General features: G+C 43.5%; 1 protein-coding gene and 1 long non-coding RNA gene across 3 annotated transcripts in view; one reads left to right on the plus strand and one right to left on the minus strand.

Annotated features, from left to right (window-relative positions):
- Positions 1 to 4,923, minus strand: part of FANK1 (fibronectin type III and ankyrin repeat domains 1) — a 1,467,952-nt gene extending 1,463,029 nt beyond the window's left edge. Inside the window, exon 1 of the mRNA XM_078643513.1 lies at positions 4,757 to 4,923. Coding sequence (XP_078499639.1) covers positions 4,757 to 4,781 — 25 coding nt within the window. The 5' untranslated portion in view covers positions 4,782 to 4,923. The remainder of the gene's footprint in view (positions 1 to 4,756) is intronic.
- LOC144755050 (uncharacterized) overlaps positions 4,899 to 23,885 on the plus strand; it is a 636,540-nt gene continuing 617,553 nt past the window's right edge. The window contains exon 1 of one of the 2 annotated variants that reach the window (XR_013594836.1): positions 4,899 to 5,029. This is a non-coding gene — a long non-coding RNA (uncharacterized LOC144755050). The remainder of the gene's footprint in view (positions 5,030 to 23,885) is intronic. The other variant, XR_013594835.1, reaches the window with a different exon arrangement.

Below are 23,885 nucleotides of genomic sequence, written 5' to 3' on the forward strand. Positions count from 1 at the left end.
ACCATTTGACACCAAGGATAAGGGTGTGAGAGAAGGCCGCCCACATCAAGGAGCTAATGCTCCCCCTCTCCCCCAGCAAGATAAGTCTTTCCGCAGAAAGCAGTTTATTATCTCCAATATGCCCCTCTTGGGGGGGGGGCACGAGGCATCAGGGATTTGTTTAGTAAATAACAAAACCGACATAAGCTTTGGGCTGGGTCCCCATACTCCAAATATCTCAAACAGTTTTTCCAGGGGCAGATAGGAGGTTTGTACTTCCAATCTCATCCCCGGGGAGGGGGTTTTTGGGGGCTGCAGACAGATCAATATACCCAGCAGAGTTCTTTTTTAATTCACAAATGTGGGAGGCAAACCCGATCCCCAGTCTTTCTGTCCACTGGGGCAGAGAGGAGGTCTTACCTTCCAAATGCCCCTGGAAGTGTAGAAATCCCATTAGACTCCAGGAAATTGTTAGAGGCAGCGGCCCCTAATAATGGTGCTAGATGGCACCCCTTCACCAAGCCAAAAGGTCTTTCTGCCCCCCCCCATAGCCCCCCCACCCCCCGGGGATATACTAGGAAATTACCTCCAATCTGCTACCGGGTGGGGGCAGCAGAAAGCCCACTAGACCACCATAGGGAGTTAGTTGTTTTGGAGTGGGTGAGCCCCCAACAATGGGCTAATGCTCCTCCCGGCCAGAAACTCTTTCTGCACCTTCGGGCACAGATAGGAGGTTATTACCTCCAATATGTTCCAGGGGGTGGAAGAAAGCCCGCTATTCCCCCAATAAATTGGCTATTTGTTTTATTGAAAAGGGGTGGGGGTAGAACTAGTGGATCCGTGCTTGGTGACCACTGTGGTAGGGCAATCCCCAAGCAGGGATGTACCCACTAGACACCAGGGATTACATTTTGGGGAAGGGAGCACTTCCCTAGCAATTGCATAGTGCATCCCTTCCTCCAGCCACATACGTTTTCCTGCCCCCCAACCGGGATAAGAGGTCATTACCTCCAAACTGCCCTTGGAGAGGGGTAGCAGAAAGTCTGCTAGATTCCACAGAGTTTCTTTTAATTTAAAAAAAGGACGGGGTTGTTACCATCAATCTGCCCCAGAGGTTGCAGAAAGCCCACTAAACCACAGAGAAGTTTTTTTTTATTTCTATTTCAAAATGAGGTGGAGATGGCCAGCCCAGGCATAGGGATGAGCCTTCAACTCCCAATTAACTCGAAGTCTTTCTGCCACCCTCTCTGGGGGGCAGATAGGAGGCCAGTACCTCCAATCTGCCCCTGGGGGTAACAGAAAGCTCAGTAGACTCCTGGGGGTTGTTCTGAAGAAGGGGAGGCCACCTTGGCAATGGTGCTTGTGCCCCCACCACCGAGCCAAAAAGTATTTCTGCTACCTTGGAGGCAGATATAAGGAAATTACCTTCAATCTGCCAATCCCGCCTTACCCCAGAAAGACAGAACGCTCACTAGAAATTAAGGAACTGTTTAGGAGTGATGGAGCAAACCACCTAAAATCTTTCTGCCTCGTCCACTGCAGATAGGTTATTACCTCCAATTTGCAAAAAAGCCACTACACTCAAGGAGCTATTTTTGTTTATAATAAAGAAGGGTGGTAGTCCCAATGGATCCATTCTTGGTGATCGTTTCAGGAGGGAGATCCCCAAGCAAGAATTCCCCCACTAGACATCAGAGATTATACTTTGAGGCAGGAAGCGCTTCTATAGCAATGGCCTAGAGCCCCCCTTCTCCCAAGTAAACAAATACTTTCTGTCCCCCACACTAAATATGGAAGCTCTTGACTTCCAACCTGTCCCCTGTGAGGGAGAAAGCCCATCAGACCCAGGGAGTTATCTTGGCATAACATTGATGGATGAGTTTGGTCCAACAGGCACAGAGGCAAGTCCCACCCCAATTTAACAAATCAGTTCTGCCCCCTTGGAAGGCAGATAAGAGGGCTTTATTTCCAATCTGCCTCATTGTGGTAGGGCAGAAAGACAACTAGACTCTGGGGAGTAATTGTTTATTACAAAAATGGGTGGAGGGAGGAGCTTCCCAGGCATCAAGCTAAGCTCACATCCCCCCAAATTAGCAAGAGCATTTCTGTCCCCCCTCCCACCCCCAAGACCCAATTTATGGAATGTACCCCTGATCTGCTCCCAGGTTGAAAAAAGCCCACTACACACCACAGAAAAATAGGCAAGAAAATGGGGGGGGGGGGAGTATGCTCACCTAGCAACACCAGACTGAATGCATCAGTCTTTCAGTTCCCACCCCCTGGGGTACATTCATGTTTACCTAAACTCTGCCGCAAAATAGTCAAATAGACACTAGGGATTTCCACATGGGGCAAAACAAACAAAAGGATGGTGCGGCCTATCCTGCATTGAGCCAAATCCCCACTCCTGAAGGAGTAATAGAGTATTTCTGCCCCCCAGGGTGTAGATAGGAAGTTTGTCCGGATTCAGGAGGATGCCTCTAATCCATCCCTGGGGGGTACAAAGTCTATTAGAGACCAGGGGTTTTACATTTGGCCAAAGCAAAGGGGTGCAGGCATCCCACTCCACATTGGGCCATACCCCTACACCTTGTGGGGCAACTCAGACTTTCTGCCTCTTAGGGTGCAAAGAGGGGGTTAAAGAATAATTTTTGGTAAAAACATGGGATGGGATCTGGCCCAGTCTTTTTGCTCCCCTGGGGAATAAAGAATCCCCAACCCTATGGAAAGAGATGTAATTTCAATACTTTTAGGTGTTGTTCTTCCATACACACCAGTAGGAGAGGGGCTAAATCCCAATATCGCTCTACGCGACATGCTAAGCAGCTGCACATTTTCAGAATAAGAAAGGCAGCCCCCTGGGGAAACTTACCAAACCTAGACATTTCCTACCCACAATGTCCCGAAAACCTCAAACTTTGCCTAAAATCGTGCATCTTGCCTAAAATTGTGCATTTTTCTTGCATTTTTATGAAGTAAACCTGAAATCTGAAGGATTCACCCAGTTTTTTCCCTCTTGACCCACTGAATGCTACGCTACTTGTGTGGCTGGGCTAGTGCCCCAAAATGCAACATGGAACTGAAGAGAGAAAAAAATTGTCAGCAATAGGGACAGTTGCGGTATTTGATCCTCGGTTGCGCAGCCACCAAGGGAAACCTACCAAACTGAGACATTTCTGAAAACTAGACAGCCAAAGGGGAGGTCCAGGGTTTTGTGCCTAGAGTGGATGCCACAAGGCTTTCTTACCCACAATGCTCTGCAAAACTCAGGACTCCCATTGACCCTAGTTTGATCCGTTCCTGTTGCAGGCTGTAGGACCAGTCAAAGTAGAGTAGAATTTTTAATAGGGGCAAATGGGGGCAACACTAGATGGTAGGAATTGAATGAATCCCTGCGGATTACAGTACTTTCAATCACAGAAATGCAAGGAAAATGCATTATTTTAGCCAAATTTTGTGGTTTTCCTTAAAGAAGTGTGAGGAAAATGTGTGTTGTTAACCAAGGTTTGAGGTTTGTAAGTGCTTCTGGGTAAGAACACCTGATGAGAGCCACACAAGTTATGCCACGCTGGACTCCGCCTGGTATCTAGTTTTCAGAAATATGCAGGTTTAGAAGGTTTCCCTAGGTGCCAGCTGAGCCAGAGCCTAAAATCCACATCTACCCAAATTGTAAAAAAAAGGGCTGGTGCTCAGTGGAAAAATTTGATCTGTCCATGTTGAGTATTGTGCCTTTTCCTGTTGCAGGTGCTAGGCCCACACGTACAAGTGAGGTTCCGTTTTTATCAGGAGAAGTGGGGGAATGCTGGATAGTTGATAATTGTAGGTTTCCCTTTGTGGCGCTGAGCTAGGGCCTTAAATCTGCAGCTACCTACATTGAAAAGACCGCATTTTGGAATGTTTGGTTTCACAGAAGTTAGGCCCAGCCACACAAGTGGGGTACCGTTTTTATAAGGGCGACTTATAGGAATACAGAATAGTAGAACATTACTGATTACCAATTGGATTTCTCTGAATTTGTGGCTCAAATGTAACCCAGTGTGCAAGAAAGAAAAAGGCATTTTACAAAAAGCCCTCTGACTCGGAAGCTAGTACAGGCATGCCCATTGTTTACTGTTTAGTACTGTTTTTATGTTGGGTTTTTTTCACAACTGTGGTGTTTACTTCATATTGTTCCCCTCTCCCAACTTATTGTAAAGCGCTCTGATATCCTTCGGGATCTTGTTCGCGCTATATAAACTTTATAAATAAAATTAATTAATTAATTCAGACTTACAAATAACCACTCAGTATCTGGTGTACATTTCAGAAATACATATTTCCTTCATACCAATCTTTCACTCTTTATATTGTAAGATATGCTACATAGTCGGTACAGAATGAAATACCATTGCAAGGTGCAGTTCATTTGTTGGCTCTGGGTACTTTGGCTTCTTGTAGAACCTACAAAGCCAATTTATACCCGCGACTATAGGAGTCTAGTGGACGTAATAAGTTGCTTTCAGGGATCACCCGTGAGTTTTACACCCGTTTCATTTGTATAATGGTTTATAGTGTATAACTAAAAACTTCATAAGAACAATCATGAAATTAAACCTTTGGAACGCAATAAATCATTAATAAAAGATTTTTAGGCTTATGTTTCAAAAACGGATAAACCTCAAGCAAAATGAAGGGTCTATTAAGTCCGAACGCAGTTATGAAAGGACGTTAAAACTCTACATAACTGACAGCACGATTGAGATCTCTCAGACAAAGGCAAATCAAAAACAGAGCTCACCTTGACTTGATCGCTTCGAAGCCATAATTTCACGAGACCGCAATATTTCGTGCCACTGGGCGGGGTACGGACTCTCGACCGTGCTTCAGGAGTACACGTGACTGAAAGGCTGTGATGTTTTCTTGGTTGAAGTGTAAATTCGTAGCTATATTTTTGAACAGCTGAAGCCGTCATGACGTTTTCATGGTGACGCAATCGGTGGGCTGAACTTGGATGGCGGCTACGGGTGACCAAACTGCGTGCTCCAGACTCCTGGCGACCATTTTAGGAATGGTAAGTACAAACGTTAAGTATACATAACTAGGTTATTACTGTGATTAATCATGTTATATATACACACAGCTAAAACAATAAAAAAAAGTGTTGCTTTAAATTTAAAAAATGTAAATGCGTTTTCATAGGTGCCAAGGTTTCTGATACATTTCCATCTTTTCGTTGTGCTTATGTATTTATACATGCCAACATTTCTAAAGAGGGCGATACCATTGAAACTGTCGATTTTAGACGGGAGACAGCTAATCTGAAACTATTCTTGGCCTTATAAAAATGGTGACTCTCCCGCCTGAATCAGGTCTGTATGTATGTGTAACTTTGCACTGCCTTCTGAGGAGTATTTTAAGGGACACTTTACTGCAGGTGAAATAAAGCCCAATGTTCTAAGGAGAACAAGCCGCCCATATGCTTCTAATGATTTTTGCAAAGGCGTAAGCATTGCAAGATCATGACAGATCTTAGCTCCTACCTCTGGAACACAGCTTCTGATGCACCGCTGTCAGAGGCAGTTGGGTTGGGAACTCTGCGCTCCAAAGTTGATGGGTTGGGACTTGTAGAGTCGCGCTCTAGTTAACGCGCGCTACGTAATGACGTAGCGTGCATGACCGCCATCTTGGGTGCGACTGCGCATGTGCTCAGAGAGGAAAGGTATCGAAGAACGCTGGACGCCCGGCGCTCTCCCGCGATTGAAGTAAAGATAATAAAGACTTTATCTGTGAACACCTGCCTCCATGGTGATCATTAGTAGGCACACTAGCCTCATTACAGTGGCCACGAGGGTGGGATGCCCATAAAAAATGGAACGATCACCAGGAAAGACTATTAACCCCTTCGATGCTCATGACGGAACGGTTCCGTCATGAGCGTCGGTTGGCCTGTGATCATGACGGAACCGTTCCGTCATGAGCTGGTAGGCTCATTAGAATCTTCAGCACAGCGCGAAAATACACGCCGCACTGAAGGTGTTAAGACCCCACAAGGGCACAGAGAGGCACAGGCACAAGCCAGAGGCCCACCACGAGGAGCCACAGACAGTACAAGAGAGACAATACAGCGGGGGAGCGTGGCAGAGGCGCGAGGAAAGGAGGAGAGCTGCACCAAGATATCAAGGTACCAGAGGCAGTGGTACCATACAGCAAGAAAGTGCAGCAAGGAAACTAACCAGCAGGGAGACCCGAGGGCGAATAAACTGAGACAGAGGACGGACACCGAGGGAGGCGAATACAGGGAAGTACCCGCACCCCACAGAGGCCCTGGCGGAGCCAACAAGACACAGAGAAGGGGGCGCAGAAGGACCCCGACCGACCCAAGCGCAAGGTGAGATCGCAAACGCGCCGGGCAGCCCGAGAGGTTCAGGGGTAGAACCATAAAGACGCGCCGAAATGAGTGCGCAGGCGTCTTCACTCACGACGCCGATCCCGTTTTTACCCAAGCCGGGAAAGCCCCAAATGAAGTGGGAGGACTGGAGAGAGTACTTCATGAACTATATAGAAGCTCTAGAAGATGAGAACGGGGAGGTTTTCCCCAGTGCAAGGAAGAGGAGGATACTTTTGCACTGTAGTGTAGTTCCTATATTCCCAATAGGCTCTGCGCATTGGAATAATATAAACAGCAGTGTAGACGTAAGACTGAGGCCGACTAGGTCTCTACTGACTATATTAGACTTAATTAGTTTCGCCAGCTAGCTCAGAGGTCACTAGAAACCTTCTCGAATGTTCAGGAAAGAGTTAACTCTCCGGATTTAGACAAGAAGGGATTAGCTTCTGACAACCATATAACATGACAACTTTGCTCCCTCAGACTAAGAGTGTATCTCTAGAGGTGTGTGAAAACAATAGACAGCTATTTTACTCAGTCAATCGTGCATACTTAGTTTCACCAGAGTGCAGAGAAATAGAGAGACGGGCGATTTCAATAAAAGGTGTTATTTATTGAGCAGTCTTCTTTCTCATGCAAGAGAGATGAATTGCCACAATTGCAATACTTAACATGAAGTAAAGTGCGTACAGTAAAAGTAGTATTATGAAATAATACTGTAAAAGCATTGATATGGTTTCTTAGCCATATGATACTTTAAAATGGATAAAATATATACATACATAAAACATTGACTAACGTACTCAACTGGTGCTTCTAAATACGCCTACCCCGGTGTACCTGACCTAAGCCTAATACGTGGGAAGGAGTAAGTAAGTAGCAGTTTAAGTTAAGTTGGTTTTGCCAATAATCTGAATCAAGAATTCTCTCAAGGGTTTAGTCAGCTCCGTACCTTGGTAATAGAATGTGGGAGGTCTTGTATCTCTCTCTTCAGGACTCGATCTCCCAGAAACCCGCAAAAGTGGCTGGAAACACCAGAGCTGGAATCTTCTCGGCTGGAGAAAAAGACAGCGTCTTTCTCAGTGCGTCAAAAGGGAGAGGCGGCTTCCGTGGCCTCTCGCATCAGCTGGGCTCTCGGGCACTGCTCCAAACCACCGTGTGTTTGCTTAAGGCAACGTTGGTATATTTATACCTGAAAGGTGCCGGGTTTGAAGTAAGGTTGGACAAAAGACGTCAATAAAAGATTTCACTAAGAACTGGCCATTCTTTCAGTGCTCGCAGGAGTTCTAGGACAAATCAAAACAGAAGCATGGGGAATTCCCAGGTTGCTGGAGGTATGTTTTGTTTAAAGAACGCGTTGTACTCTCTAGGAGTCTGGGGAAGTAGCCTTGCTTAATTTGGACTGCATGGGCTACGACTAAATATGGATATGATTCTTATGCCTTTATAAGGATATTATTTATTATAGCCATACAAGGGCATAAATTGGGAATATCGAATTAGGGTCCTAGATAGAAATACAACACCCACTCCACGATCTAATGTCCATCATTACTAAAACTAAGCAATAGTAAACATATAACGATGCATGTGTGTTTTCCAACCCACCCCAAAATACATAATCGCATTTGAAATGGTATATGGGGGAGGAGCCAAGATGGCGATCGAGATGGCTGCGTAACCGCTCGGCTCCGTGAGCCTCCTCACCCCGCACATACATCCTGGCACTTATCCTGCGCTGCAACGGCATCTACATATAGGCGAAGGATCACTTTCACTTACCGCTTGCTCCTGAGTCTTTTGCTTGCTGCAGACCCGTTGGAGTGTCCCCGACTGTTTTGAGGCCTTCACGGAGCTGGGACCGGGGTCTCGAGTGCGGAGAGTGGCCGGCCGCGACTGCAACAACAGCGGCCTCTGGTGATGGTGAGGACTCGGCCGGAGGGAACTGAAGACCTGATTGCCGATGGCGACAGTGCCGACCCAGCCCAACTGGCGGAGAACCATGAGGGGAGTGTGATGCAGCTGGGTCGAGGGAGGTGCATGATTCTTAGCCCCCCATTCCGGTGTTGTATCCGGGTCCATTACCGACTATGCCCGGAGTCAGCGTGCGGCCCCCAGGGTGCGGCGGAGTTTTTAGCCTTTTGGTGACTCTCCGCTGAGAAACCCGCCTTGGCTTGTGAGATTCCCGTTGTGAATCCTGTTCCTCCCTGATGTGAGACCCGGTCCCGAGGTGAGGTGGAGAAGGACAAGGCCGGAACAGCTAAGATGGCGGAGAGCACCCTTGTACACACACCTCACCCGAGCAGAGAAGCCGCTATGCGAGAGAGTCCTGGGGTCTGGCGACACGAGAGAGAGCCCACGTCCAGAGATGTTTTGGCTGCGTTAACAACTCTGCATAAGACCCTGATCCGGGACGCCCGTGATCTGGGAAGGAGGATGGCCGCCATTGTTGTCCCACCGCTCCACATGGGTAGAGATGAATCACAAGGAAGCGCCGATGTGCCCGCCTTTGCGTCAGTGATGAACGTTCTAGCTGCGCCTACGTTTGTGGAGACGCCGATAGACCCGGTCCGTGACACCGCTTTGGATTGCTCTGTTGTGTTTGGGAGTGACTCGTCGGGGCCCTTATCTGTACGGCGGCGGAAGAAACAACATCGATCCATAGTTTGGGTTGCCCCGGCGGCGTTTCAACAATTGTCGGATTGTGTGACCTTCTCCTCCTGGCTGGTGAGACTGTGTTCTGCCTGGGGGATGTTTCCGGTATCGGTACTGCCACAGACGGAGTTTCGCCATGCGTACTTGGCTGGGATTTGGGGGCTACAGTCCCATGGAGCATTGGCGCTTCCCGGACCGCCCGGTTCGGTTGGACCCACCACACTGTACTGTATACCGATTGATGAATGGCCGTCTGTGGGTACGGTTGATAGAGAAGGCCAGGGATGATATCGTTTAGGATATGATGGAACACGTTGTTGGCCGACGATATTTTGAGGGACACTCCACGGGGATGTTACCGATTGACTTTATGATTCTTGCTTATTGTGGCTATTCTGACTTTGCTTCTGATGTATATTGTGCGCGATAGGTGAGGGGGGGCCCGGGTGGTCTGATCGATGGCCCTTCTCCATATTTTTTCCTTTCCTTTTTCTTCCTTTTTATTCTATATTTCGGGTCTCTTCTTTAGGGCGATAGGCACGCTGCTGGGGGGGGGGGGTAGGCCGTAGCCTTCAGCAGGGGTGCAGGGTGGGGGGTAGGGAGAAGAGGGTTGTTTATTTGTCCTTCCTTTGTCTCTATGGCCCTTTGCTTTTTCTTTTTCTAGGTGTCGTCGTCTTCATGTTTCCTACAATCTGTTTTGTTTTTAAGGGCTGGGGTGCTGATTCGACATGACGTGTATGTGTTGTTTACATTTATCCTGATTCGTATGCCTTGCCCCCGTGTCCTCAAGTGTATTCGCACTCATTGCGGCTTTCTGTTTCATGTTGCTATTGCAGGATCATGTGTGACCGTCTGGCACTTCTTCTGATATTTTTTCTGTTTTATTTTTCTTCATTGTAAAATTAACCTTCTTAAATCCTGCTTATCACGCTGTACGCTTAAATACGAGTCGTATCCTGGATACTTACCTGTCCCCGGCTTATGGACCGCTGTTTCGTCTTATATTGCTTTGTTTACCTTACGAATTGATTAGCGGCCGGCCGGGATGGTTGTAGGCCCATGCTTGTATTTATGTGAAGTGATAATAAAGGTTTTAAAAAAAAAAAAAAAATTAAAAATGAAATGGTATATGGCAAATACACGATAATGAGTATTGGTACTGTACGCTTTTCAAGCAGTTGTATCATTCAGTTAAGTGCATATATATATCAGCTGACTGAATTGCGAAAATTACACATGAAATGGCTCTGAATACAGAAAAGAAGGTTGAGACCATTCCTTCACATATTAATACAAATGCTGTACATGTGCTAGAGGCTGAGGTAAAATATTGTCTCTAGAGTTCCTAAAATAGAAGCTCTGTTCTCTAAGAATAGTTCTACTTTAAGCAGAGTACTTTGTGCCAGAAAAGGGTAAATATTTTGGAAGTGAAACATTTTTTTTTTCGCTTTTAGGGGAAAAAATAGTTCCAAATGTTTTCAGTAGCTTTTGTTTATCAAAGCTGAAGGCCGAATTCAGAGTTCAGGGAACGCTGTGTGCTCGTTGTTTACAAAGTTATTCCCGTTGTTCAGGGGAGAACATCATATCAGACTGACTCGCAAAAAATTGGTCTACAACATCAGGTGAAAGTTCGACCAAGTTTGAAAATGCAGAAACAGTGCATGTGTGAGAATGATTGCTATCATCGATGTCAGGATCAGCAATGCTCACAGAAGGTTGTACCTGTGTGATGCTGCTCTCATCTCGTACTCCACTGCCACATACTCGTAGTGGTGAAGTCTCAACGAATGCCGTCATCAGAATAGGTAGCCGCTGGGGACAACACGATGCATGAGCCGTTACAGGACTTAGCAAAGTATCTGTATCCATTGGTACTGCTGATGGTAGTGTAAGACAGACGTCCAACACGCATTCTTCTCCGCATAGCATACATCGAAGCACAGGTAAGATGCAATTTTGCCAGATTGGTCTGAATGAAAGAAACCAGGTCATATTCAGATCTCTTAGGACTAATCCGAGGACTTTAGTGATGCGGTCCCGATAGCGTATAGCTAGGATCGTTTCTTCCATCGTTGCTGGAGTCTTGTCTGTGGCTTGGCTTGCCATTTCGGAGCAGAAGGATCAAAAATAAAATTCCTGCTACGAGTCCCAAAAGTAGAGGTAGGCCGCCAAAGAGAGAATGGACAGAATTCGGAAAGATGCCCAGAACTGTTTCAAAGGGTGTTAACAGTCTCGAAAAAATTGTCTTAAATACATGTGCGATGCCACTGGTATCTGATATGTTTAAGATTTGGCTCAATATTTCTACGAAATGCACGGGGCAATTTGTTGATAATAAGGAATGTATCTCTGCCGTTGTCCTTGCAACCTGCAGATCATACGTTTCTTTAGACGAGGTCAAAGGCACCGTTGTCTGTAAAATAATAGACTTCATTCTGCTTAAAGTATCAATTCGAATAGAAGAGATATTAAAATAAGGCCATATTGCCGCCTCCATGTCTGGATTGCTGTTTGGATACAATACTTTCATACAGCAAGTGACCATGGAACTAACGCTCACGAGATAGGCTTTTCCTGGCACCATGCCCCAACAGCTGTAGTCAAGTATTAGAACATAGCTGCCGTTGGAAAGCTGTCTAAAGAATGGCTCTATCTGTGTTGCAGGAGTGCCGTGCAGGTGACATGAAAGGTTATTCGAAGACCCTTCGCAGGCTCCATGCAAGTTAATACCTCGACACAGAAGTGTACCGCTTAGTGATTTTTTACAATTGTTACCACTAAGAAATACCTCCTTTTTCTTTTCACTATAACATTTGTGTGTATACGGTAATTTCCATGTTGACTTGATGTATCCTTTACCCAACCTTTCATACTGGCCCGCTGGTATATACTCTTGGCAATATTTAAACTGGAAAGTTGTTATCGGAATTGTAATTATTCAGTGTATTATCCATTCAATGACAGGTCTTTCTGACATTGTCAATGGTAATCTCTCAAGTTTTTCAATGCTCAGAATCGTATAGTCTGCTCCTTTTTGTGCCAAACTGATTTGTTTATCAGTAAGGTTAAAGATAGAGAATAATGACGTGGTGTTGATTAAACGCCATGGCACGTAGCCTGAACGCAGATTTTGCAACGTCCAGCCAAGCTGTACAATAGAACGTAATTGGGACTGACCATGTTGTAGCATTAGCAAGTCCTGCTCTATTATATCAATAGCAGATGATACAATACTGTCCAGTGAATATATTCTGGAGGACAGAGTTGTTAACCCATTGTCCACAACAGAAAGTGATTTTTCCAAATTAATACGATCAATTTCTCGTATTTTTTCTGCTGTTTCAATTTGTGTTACTTTCCAAGCCTCGTTGTATGCAGCCTATATACCGGCCGCTATGAAACGTTTTTGACGCTGTTTGCGTGGTCCCAGTATGAAATCACGCAAGTCAGCACCGTCTTTAAGTAAAGTCAAGTGTTGCTTAATTTCTGCCAGTGTGGATTTTTGTAGCCATTCGAGGCATAGTTTCCCTACACTGTATGTTGTAACTATCCCTGGTTGTTGTCTCTGGGAGTATCTTGGGTCTGGCCTGGTCATTTTGAACCCCTGTGTTTTGTTCAGGAATCTATCTTGACAGTTATTTGTGTCTGTGGGCCAGATCAACCATTTTTTCCAATCAGGATGTGTTCTGTTTTGGTGTAAAATATGGGATACGTCTATCTCGACACATGTAGTGCTATTACTGTCAGGTGTTGGCTTTGGAATAGACGGTTTATTTAAGTCTTTTATCTTAGCTAGGCCAAGACAAGTTGTTTGATGAATTGTATCATTCAGAAATATCATTTGTTCTGGGATCATGCAGGCCCTAAATAATGCTTCTAGGCCTTGTACCTGCCAATCTTTGGTACCCCAGATGGTTTTTGTTTCAATGTTGTTTTTCCAAAATTCGAAACCAAATGTAGACATTTTGTCATAAAGTTTTTCAGAATAAATCAATATAGTATTTGTCAACATTGTTTTCATTCCTGTCTTATTTAACATTTTAAAATAAAACGTTTCCGGATCACTGTTGTTAAACCCTGAGAAGTATTGGAATTTCTCATAAAATGTTTTCGAGCTGCCTTTTGGCGGAGTTGGACAATGTTCCCATTGGTTATAAGATAAAACATTTCTAGGCTGAGCAGTTTTATGCAAATAGTGATCACCAAAATGATTATAACAATATAGCTCTTCATTTGAATGGCAGGACCAACGAAGATCGTCCTCCGAAAAAAACTTACTATGGTCCACATTCTCATTCAACGTTGGATTACACAGCTGTAAGCCTACCATTAATTCATTTAGTAGAATCCTTCTACATTGAATACACGCCCTTGAGTGACCATGCGATGCAGCACATAAAATTTAACCTCCGTACGGAAAGATTCCAACCATCACATATACTGGAGGGTCACCTAAGCACAATTAACCAAAAGCGCATTAATTGGTCGGAAGCAAACAAAACGGTCTGGTTTTCAACAATAAAGGCCACAATGAAAGATGTGGGTGACGAGCCAAAGAATAATATCCAGGCATGGAATCTTTTTCTGGATAAATTGATGACAAAAATGAAATTACCGGGTAAACAGGCCAAAACAGTAAGGCTCAACAGTAAACTACCGAAAACACTACTAGAACTAAAGAGGACTTTGCGAAGAACTCAAAAGAAGCTACAGATGCAGGATAAAGATGCGCAGCATTGGGACACTTTTTACGCGCAAAGACGACTATATAAAAAGATGGTCTGGGAACACAAAAGGAAGGCTAACGACATTTTCTGGACTAATCTGCTGTTTAGCTCAAAGCTCTCGAATTCGAACAAATTCTGGACAATTGTAAACGAACTAACAAGACCGCGCAATGTATTGACCTCAAATGTCCAGGAATCCGAATGGGTCACCTTCCTCTCCTCCAAGTTTAAAGTTCACCGAGCAACAGCCATCGGGAATACACAGCTATCATCGTATCAACAAATAAGGACACTGGAAGATGCCTACACCAGTCAATCACCAATTACTAGCCAGCCTAAATACCCAACTTCTGTCGCATCATACGGAAAAAAATCCGTTGAGGAGATAACGAAAATAATCAAGAGGGGCAAAAGTAACGGGGCCCCTGGGCCAAACGGCATACCGCAAGCTGCTTTCAAACATGCACCGGAATACTGGAGTCCATTGCTTGAGAAACTCTTTGCAGACATTCAAACATACAACCTAGTGCCCGAGAGCTGGCACTGTTCCATCACAATGCCAATATATAAGGGCGGGGAGAGATCCAACCCTGCTAACTACAGATTAATCGCCCTGCAGGACGTGGAAGCCAAATACTTTGCATCGCTATTATTAGTTGATCTGGTAAAATGGTCAGGAGAGAATGACTTGATCCCACTTAACCAAACAGGATTCAGAGAAGGGATCGGAACTATAACAAATATTTTATCCATCTCCATGATCGCGGAAAAATGTAAGCGCATCAAACAGGATCTGAACTTGTGCTTCATTGACCTCCAAGCAGCCTTCGATAGTGTGGACAGGAACCTATTATGGGCGAAATTAAGAGCCTGGATGATTCCTGAAAACTTACTAATGGGTCTGCTGCTATTTTACTCCGACACCTGGACGCAAGTAAGGCTAGGGGATGGGTCACGACTATCAAAAAAAGTGCGTACAACATGTGGCTTAAAACAGGGATGCGTCCTGGCTCCGCATCCGTTTAATCTATTCATTTCGGACCTCTCAGCAAAGCTAAACGGATGTAACGCCCACCCGCCAAAATTAGGCGACCTACAATTGACACATCTGGCTTACGCTGACGATATCGTCCTCATGAGTCAGACAAAGGTTGGCTTATCAAGACAGCGATCGGTTCTATCAGCTTTTCTGTCTGCAAATAATTTGGCTCTTAATTTCTCGAAATCTAAAACAATGCTAATTACCAATCGGCATATAACGTCGCACAATGTTTGGCTAGAAGGACAACAGCTGGAAAGGGTGACAAGTTACAAATATTTGGGATATTACATCGACGACAAGCTCACTTTAAAGGCCCAGAAAACTTATTTAACATATAGATCAAGAGCCTTAACATCTGCACTTAGTACTCTATCGAAAAAGCTGGAAGGTCCTTCCTTAAAACCTTTACTTACGGTGATTGCCAACAAAGCTCTTCCAACCCTAGCCTACGCTAGCGTAGCAATGAATGGCAAGGACTCCGTTCTGCTAAACAGTTTAATTACCAAAATTTACAAACAGGTACTACAACTGCCGAACTCTGCTTCACCAGCACAAATTCGCTTAGAGTTTGGACTAAAGAATGAAAGCTTGGGACGGCTTTACTCATGCCTAAAGGAGTGGTATCGGATCAAAAAGAAAGCCACAGCTAATAATTTGAACAGATATTTATGGCAGGAATTAGAAACTCAAAAAAAATCAGAAGCAAACAAATATCTGACTAGTGCATTGGAGATAACATGCACCGCTAATCTTTGGGACAAAAACTTGCCATTTACATCATTCAAACAGGCACTAAATAAGGCCGTAAAACTTCACTCTCTGATTATGGACAAAAGCATTTTCTCACATCGCTCACACTCTTGGACCCTGATCAATAGTTACAGATCCTTAACCCCAGCGGCTTATCTGGACGCAACATACTCTGTCTTTATCAAAAGAAAGCTGATGGCATTGAGGTTCGGCAAATTTCCAACATTGGCCGACGAGCCAGCCTGGAAACATACAGAATCCGTCTCTTGCCGCCTCTGTGGGCATGTAAAAGAAGATCTTATTCATATAATATGTATCTGCAAACCATTGACAACGGAGCGAAGGCGCTTTCTAAGGAACATATTCCTGGCAAGGAAACTACGAACTTGTAGGACTGCAGTAATTGGCTGTCTGGACGCAACGTCACCACAAACTAATTGCAAGATCGTAAAGTTCTTGCAGATCTTTGAAAAACTTGTGAACGCAATGTAAAAACTAAGATTTTGTTTTATTTTTTTTACTAATTTTCAGTTATTCATTTAATTACAAGTATTAGGTTTTAAAGAGATGACTAAATTCAATGATCAAAATTTTAATTTAAGCTGAGATGATAAGGAAATGTGTTGTATCTGACCTTATTCAATGATTACATTTTAAATGTGCTTAAGACCGATAATGGACATTTTTGCTAAGGTTTTAATTAACTGAACAATAAAATAAAATGATAAGATAAATACAGAATTTTATCGGTATTCTTTTTTTTTTTTTTTGCTTGGACTTATGCGAGTAACAAAAAATCAGCTCCCGACTCACCAGTGGTGGTGACCCACAGTTTAGGAAAGACTGCCTAAACAAATCATAGATGAGGGTTGACTTCCTCCTATCATGACTGACACATACTGGCATTTAGAGAAAGACTGGTTAGTCTTTCTCACACATAACAGCCCAATGTGCTAAGCTAGACCTGATATTGCATTCCCATAGCATAACAGCTGGTATTTTATTGGTTGGTTTCTGTAAAGCACTAACAAAAAATCAGGAAGAGCAAGGTTATTTGTTTTTTAAAAGAAAAAAATATATATAGCTCTTCATAATTTGATGAACCCTGTAAATAGTCATGTTCTGTAAATTTTGCTGACATTACTAAATCTGACATCATATTATTAATATTTTCAAAGTCCCAATCATCTGAGAAAGTACTTGGTTTTACAAAGTCACTTAATGAAACCTTGAACTGGTGTAGATATTTCAAGAGCTCAATCGGGCCAGAAATGTCATAATCAGTTCTGTCCCATGCTACCCCACCGGGTATTGGATTGGCTGTGATGTTCACTGATGACAGTTCTCTTTTCTCGATGTGAGAGGATGTGTGAGGCTTTAGGACCAAGTTGATGTTCTGACTTGCTGTGTCCATTGTACTATATTTTCCATCAATGAATTTTCCCAAACATAGAACCATGGTGAGCCAAAGCAGGAGGAAAAGTACACCTAACACAATCCAAAATTCAATCCATGGTGAAATCAGATATGTTTCTTTTAGTTGGTGAAAAAGTTCAGTCATTTTTTCTTTGAAAGTTTTTGTTGCTGGCGTTTTTTCATGCTCGCTTGGATCTTCAGAAAAGTCATCAAAATTGATGAAGTAGCCAGATGCAGTTCTGTCAATTGTTGGAATTGCTTCCGGATTTTCATTTGCTTTTGGATTTTTCTTTGTTTCATCAGCATAGTCTGAGGCTACATCGTTGTAGACTTGTGTTTCTTGATGAACTGTTGCAATTTGGGTTTCAAGAGGCACAAGTTACATGGCTTTGTTGCATAGTCCTTTTTTATTTACTGCAGGTTTATCAAATGTGATTAGTCTCTCAGTTTGAACCTCTTGGATTGTAGCAAATTTTGGTATTCGGCTATTTCTTGGGAGTCCACTGGGCCTACTACTTATTATTGGCCACATGATTATGGTTTTACCAGGTCGATGGATACAACTCGGTTCTCCTTTTTACCAGCAAGGGGCGGTAGTACAACTGATCTTGTTCCGCTGACAGCTAAGACAGGTACTGCTTTTCTGTAAGAAGGCCCAAATTCCTTCTTCACCGCGATCTTCTCTCTGACCAGATCCCCAATCTTTGGAATCCAGACAGGTCTTGCTGGGACAGGTTGTTTTTCTTCAGTGGCTGTTGGCTGTTGCTTTAACTTGATGTTACTCAGGTTTCTTCTTGTTTCATTTAAGTCCTGTAAAACAGCCAAACGGTCTTTGATATCAAAGGATTTTTCTTCTACCACTGAAGTGTGACAATCAAGATCCTGAATGTGCATTCTAGTACCGAACAATAGTTCGTATGGAGTGAAACCTTTTAGAGAATTTCTTGGCAGATTATTAAGACTACGTTGGACACTTGTTAAATGTTGGACCCACCCATCACCCGAACCTAATACCCTCGCCGCTATAGATTGCTTTATGTCCCGGTTTTTTCTTTCCACTACCGCATTTCCCTCAGGATGGAATGGACAAGAGTACCGCAATGCAATGCCCATGCTGGCCATGGCCTCCTTGTAAGCCCGAGAGCTAAACGCAGGACCCTGGTCAGAATGTAGCATGCCAATTGCGTATGTGCCGATAAAGACTCGCAAATCTTTTATAACAGTTCTGGTGTCTACATTTTAAGTGAATCTAGTCTTAAATATTATGGGGATGCATTTCTCCTGCTGGATTTCTGCGTATAGATAGCCTGATGCTTTATAATAAAAGGGTCCTGGCAATACTCCGGTCGGTTCACGACTGCGATCTCTGTTGCAGTTTGGACAGCCCAATGCAAATTTGTAATGTTGCAGGCTCATCCCCGGCCACCAGTATTCTGATTGTAATTCTTTAAGAGATTTCACGATCTCTTGGTGCCTTAAACCCAAACCCATGTGTGCCGCTTCAATCACGAAGACTCTCCTATTCGTGTTTGAAATTACTCTATCCCCCACTCCAGGGATTTGAGCAAAAGGAACGGAGTTTGCATCAACAATGTATGTATTTTACTGAGTGGATAGTTCAGAGGTAGTGCTGCATAGTCGCCTTTCAAAGACGCTTTTACCGCCAGCATAGTTTCTCCGTCTATGTATTTTTTTAAAAGCTTTTTTGTGGCTACGGAAGCCGGTTGAGCTGCTTCCGCTGTGGCTTTGTTAGCCAATGAATTCCCTGCAACGTGAACGCCGTCACGTTGATGACTCAGTGTATGTATCACGTGAGTCTTTCGTAGTTCTTTCTGCAAAAGAACTACTTGTTCCCAAAGCTTTTTATGCTTTATTGTGGCACCTGTGTCATCTTTGTAATCGTTTTGAATCCAGCTCTGCAAGTCATTATTGTAAGGCCTGACGCAGAAATGTGAATCGCACACTATTAGTGTCGGGAATTCACGATCGGCATTTTCAAGCGCCATCTTTAAAGACCTGATTTCAGCTCACTGAGCTGAACAGTTTCTCAGTGATTCAGTTTTGGTGACTATTGGTCTGAATTTACCAAAGCGCCAGCGACCTTTAACAATCGCGCACGCTGCGTTGTAGGATTTTTTCTCTACATCGTAATGTTGTGCAAATCTGTCCATATAGATTACACATGTGTACTGTTCGAGAGGCAGAATTTTGATTGGCAGAGGATATTCTTCTTCATATTCTAGATCTTCTACTTTTTTCAGTTTCGGGTCAAAATAGTATTTCACGTCTTCTGTAGCAAGAGAATTTTCCCATTGTATCCATTTTGGATCTAATGCCACAGCAGTCAAATTGCGTGGGCTTGTTAATGCCTCAAGGGCTGATTCTGCTGTTAAAACAGTTATTCTTCTGCCTTGGGCTTGGGCTCTTTCTTTTGCTACAGCACTTTGAACCCCTATTAGAATTGTTTCAATAGAACTGAATTTCATTTCAGCTTTTGTGTACAAGTGTGATTTGTAAGCTATTGGTACAGTTTCTCCCTCATTAGAGGTCAGGTACATGAATCCGCATCTTCCTGGGATGACTCGGATTACAAGGTTGCGTACGTTTTCACGAGTTTGTTATTTTGTTTTAGCTAACATGTCTGTTTGCAATGATCTTAAAATTTTTGTGTGTTTCTGAGTCCAATTAATTGGTTTGAAATCAGGTTTTATTAATTCATAGAGAGGTTTAACCCTCTCTGCATAATTTAGAATGTATGTTCTTCCGAAATTCAGGAAACCTAGTATTGATTGTAAGTTCTTCAGTGTTTTAGGTGCTTGGAGTATAGCACACTTCTCTAAGAAGTTGTCTGCTAGGCTTTTGCCTTCACTTGATAATTCATATCCTAAAAACAGGACAGTTAGATGGGCAATTCGTGACTTTTTAAAATTGAATTTGTAACCCTCAGCTGCAAACCCAAGTATTATGGTGTTTACTCTTTTCAAGTGTGTCTCCAGGTCATCATCTGTGAGATAGATGTCATCGACATAAGATAATGCCTCATCATCATATATTTGTAGTAACTCTGTTACCCTTGCTGAGAATAATCCTGGGCTATTCTTGAATCCCTGTGGGAGTCGACAGAAGTGTTTTTACGACCCCATTATTGAGAAAGCGGTCAAATACCTGCTTTCAGGTGCAATGTTTTGACAAAAGAATCCATTAGAGATGTCTAATGTCGTTTTGTATTTTTTGCGCACGATGTTATTCATTAGTGCTGCACTGTGTGTGTTTTGTACTGCAAATGTTTTGCAACAGGAGTTTAGGTGTCTGTAGTCCTAAACTAGACGATATGAATCGTCTGGCTTGGAGACAGGAAACAAAGGATTGTTCATTTGTGAGGTGCATGTTTCAATCACCCCCTGGTATTCAAGTTGATCTAAAATCTCCCTGACTTGCTTTTTAGCTTCTTGTTTAACTGGGTACTGCCTTTGTGCAGTGGGTTGACTTTGTAACTGGATTTTGTGGTGTGGAGAATCCTCATCCCATCCTACATGATTTTTATATAATGCAGGAGCTTGGGCCACTGCCCATTTTCTTGCATATATGGATTTTTTATGAATTGAAATATGATTTGAGAAGGCAGGCATAATCATTTCTTCGCCATGAGGGCACTCCCTGACAAACTCTGGTGGCCAGTCTTTCTCAGCTAATAGGATGTCATAGCCTTTCGAAAGGTTATCCCAAAAGAGACCCCTTACTTTCCTAGTCTTGTCTCCCTCTATAAGCAATGTTATTTCGTATATTTTATGAGGTTTGCTAACTCTGGTATCTGCAGTATTCACCTGAATATATTAATTCGTGTCCACTGTCTCCAGAAGATTCATCAGGATCTTGCGAGCTATGGTCACTTCTGCTGCGCTGTCTAGCATTGTCTGGGCCCACTCTCCGTTTTTCAATTGTGTCCTCAGTATCCTCGGCATGTTTTATTATTTTAATACTGGTTACCTTCTTTCTTGGAAATTGTAATTTTTTACTTTGATGAGCAGGTTCCTTGTCTTTGGACTTGACGTGCTCTTCCCTGTGTTCTGACCGTCCTCTTCTTTCCGATTTCTGCGAGGAAGTCTGAAAAGATCGAGAGGGACGTGTATCAATATCTTGATATCTATCAGGTTTTTTCAAATTATCCCTATTTCTAAGGTTGTATCTTTTCTCAGAGGGCTCCCTCTGGGGAGACTTGTTTCCTCGGTCCGGAGATCTTTCTCTCCGTTGTGGAGACCTTCCTCTGGACTGGAATCGTTTTTCTTTGGGAGTAGATTGTTTATTACCATCCCAACTCTTTTTCGGAGTATTTAGATTATTTTTAATAAATGTGTTTTCAGGATTTTCAGTTAGTTGGGGTTTTACTGGTTTCCCACCCAAACTATCTCTTCCTAGTTCTTCATAGGATTTTTCTATGATTCTGGCAAGTTCAAATGGTTGTTCTGCTATATCTGTTTCTTTCAATTTCTGGAGATATGTTATATCGTCCATTGCCAATTGAACTAATTCTCTATATGCCTTTGTTAATTCTTTTATTTTAACTACGAGTTCTTCGCTTGACATTTTATCAATGTCTGGATGTAGTGTGTAGCTGGCTAGAACCGGCCATGTTGCTCCTGGTCTACCTAGTGGACCGAGCCTGGTGATGTGATTTTGATGTTTTAGGGCGCCATTAAACCAGAGCAGGTGCTCTTGGTAATTTGGTGGGATTTCAACATCCTCGAAAGGAGTGTATACATCCGGAGGTTCCTCTATTTTATAATAGTGGAATTCTTTTGTTACAGCGTTTGCTGCTGGAAAGTGTATCCATGAATAGAATACCTCTGTCTGCCGATATTCATGGGCCTCTACCACGAATATGACTGTACCACCTCGTGATGTCAGTCCATTTTCTATAAGTTTAATAGTTATAGTTCTTCTTATATTTGCCGGGATGATAATTGCACCCGGTTCATTTTCATTAAACCCTGTAACATCGAAACCCAGTTGATTCGCATCTACTGCTGCTTCACCGGTTTCGTTGCTGTCGCCGTTAGTTGGCATAGTTTTAATGAAAGTTTTCAGAGCAGGTTTCCAAGGAAACAAAGATTAGGTGCACAATATTTTGGAACACTGTATCCTTCAACGTTGACTAAACCAAAAACTAATACATAGGAATCTCTTCCTACTAAGTTTCGGTGGATATTAGCCTTTTACCCACTCCAGACGTCTATTGGAGTTTTTACGGGAAAAGGGGTCTGTGTGAAAAGCACGACTGAGTTACTCTAGTATCTTGCGTTAGATTATCGCCTTACCAAACGTTGGGCGCCATGTAGTGTAGTTCCTATATTCCCAATAGGCTCTGCGCATTGGAATAATATAAACAGCAGTGTAGACGTGGGACTGAGGTCGACTAGGTCTCTTCTGACTATATTAGACTTAATTAGTTTCGCCAGCTAGCTCAGAGGTCACTAGAAACTTTATCGATTGTTCAGGAAAGAGTTAACTCACCGGATTTAGACAAGAAGGGATTAGCTTCTGACAACCATATAACATGACACCTTTGCTCCCTCAGAATAAGAGTGTATCTCTAGAGTTGTGTGAAAACAATAGACAGCTATTTTACTCAGTCAATCGTGCATACTTAGTTTCACCAGAGTGCAGAGAAATAGAGAGACGGGCGTTTTCAATAAAAGGTGTTATTTATTGAGCAGTCTTCTTTCTCATGCAAGAGAGGTGAATTGCCACAATTGCAATACTTAACATGAAGTAAAGTGCGTACAGTAAAAGTAGTATTATGAAATAATACTGTAAAAGCATTGATATGGTTTCTTAGCCATATGATACTTTAAAATGGATAAAATATATACATACATAAAACATTGTCTAACGTACTCAACTGGTGCTTCTAAATACGCCTACCCCGGTGTATCTGACCTAAGCCTAATACGTGGGAAGGAGTAAGTAAGTAGCAGTTTAAGTTACGTTGGTTTTGCCAAGAATCTGAATCAAGAATTCTCTCAAGGGTTTAGTCAGCTCTGTACCTTGGTAATAGAATGTGGGAGGTCTTGTATCTCTCTCTTCAGGACTCGATCTCCCAGGAACCCGCAAGGGTGGCTGGAAACACCGGAGCTGGAATCTTCTCGGCTGAAGAAAAAGACAGCGTCTTTCTCAGTGCGTCAAAAGGGAGAGGCGGCTTCCGTGGGCTCTCGCATCAGCTGGGCTCTCGGGCACTGCTCCAAGACGAAGGGGGTAAAGTGGTTCTCCACCATTGATCTCACCTCTGCCTATCACCAGATAGCTTTACATCTAGAAAGCTGGAAGCTGACATCGTTCATAACACCCTTCGGGTGCTATCAATTCAGAAGAATGCCCTTCGGTCTTGCTTCAGCAGCAGCAGTTTTTCAGAAACGAATGCACCGCCTATTTAAAGACATCGAGAGAATACAGTACTTCCAAGACGACATATTGGTGATGGGGAAGGATCGGAATGATCATGATAGGAAGCTGGACAAAGTACTCCGAGTCCTGGAGAGCAATGGCCTAACCGCGGAATGGGAGAAGTGCCGACTTGGAATGACTTTGGTCACTTACTTGGGACACGAGATCAGAGAACACGGCATCACACCCAACGAGCAAATGTGAAGGCAATTTGCGATGCCCTGGCCCCAACCAACAAAGAAGAAGTGAGATCCTTCATAGGAATGATTGAATACTACAGCAAATTTGTGCAAGACTTTGCCACCAAGACACACCACCTGAGGCAACTCATAAAGGACAAAACAGTGTTCACTTGGACAGCAGAGACACAAAAAGAATTTGACACCTTGAAAAATGACATTAGCAAAGCTATACCACTGCAAGGGTACAACCCCCTAGGGCGGTCAGTTTTGACGACGGACGCCAGCGAGAAGGGGTTGGGAGCAGTCCTCATGCAGTAGAGGAAAGA

This window comes from Lissotriton helveticus, chromosome 5_1 (assembly GCF_964261635.1).
Source record: "Lissotriton helveticus chromosome 5_1, aLisHel1.1, whole genome shotgun sequence".
In the NCBI taxonomy this organism is placed as follows: Eukaryota; Metazoa; Chordata; class Amphibia; order Caudata; family Salamandridae; genus Lissotriton; species Lissotriton helveticus.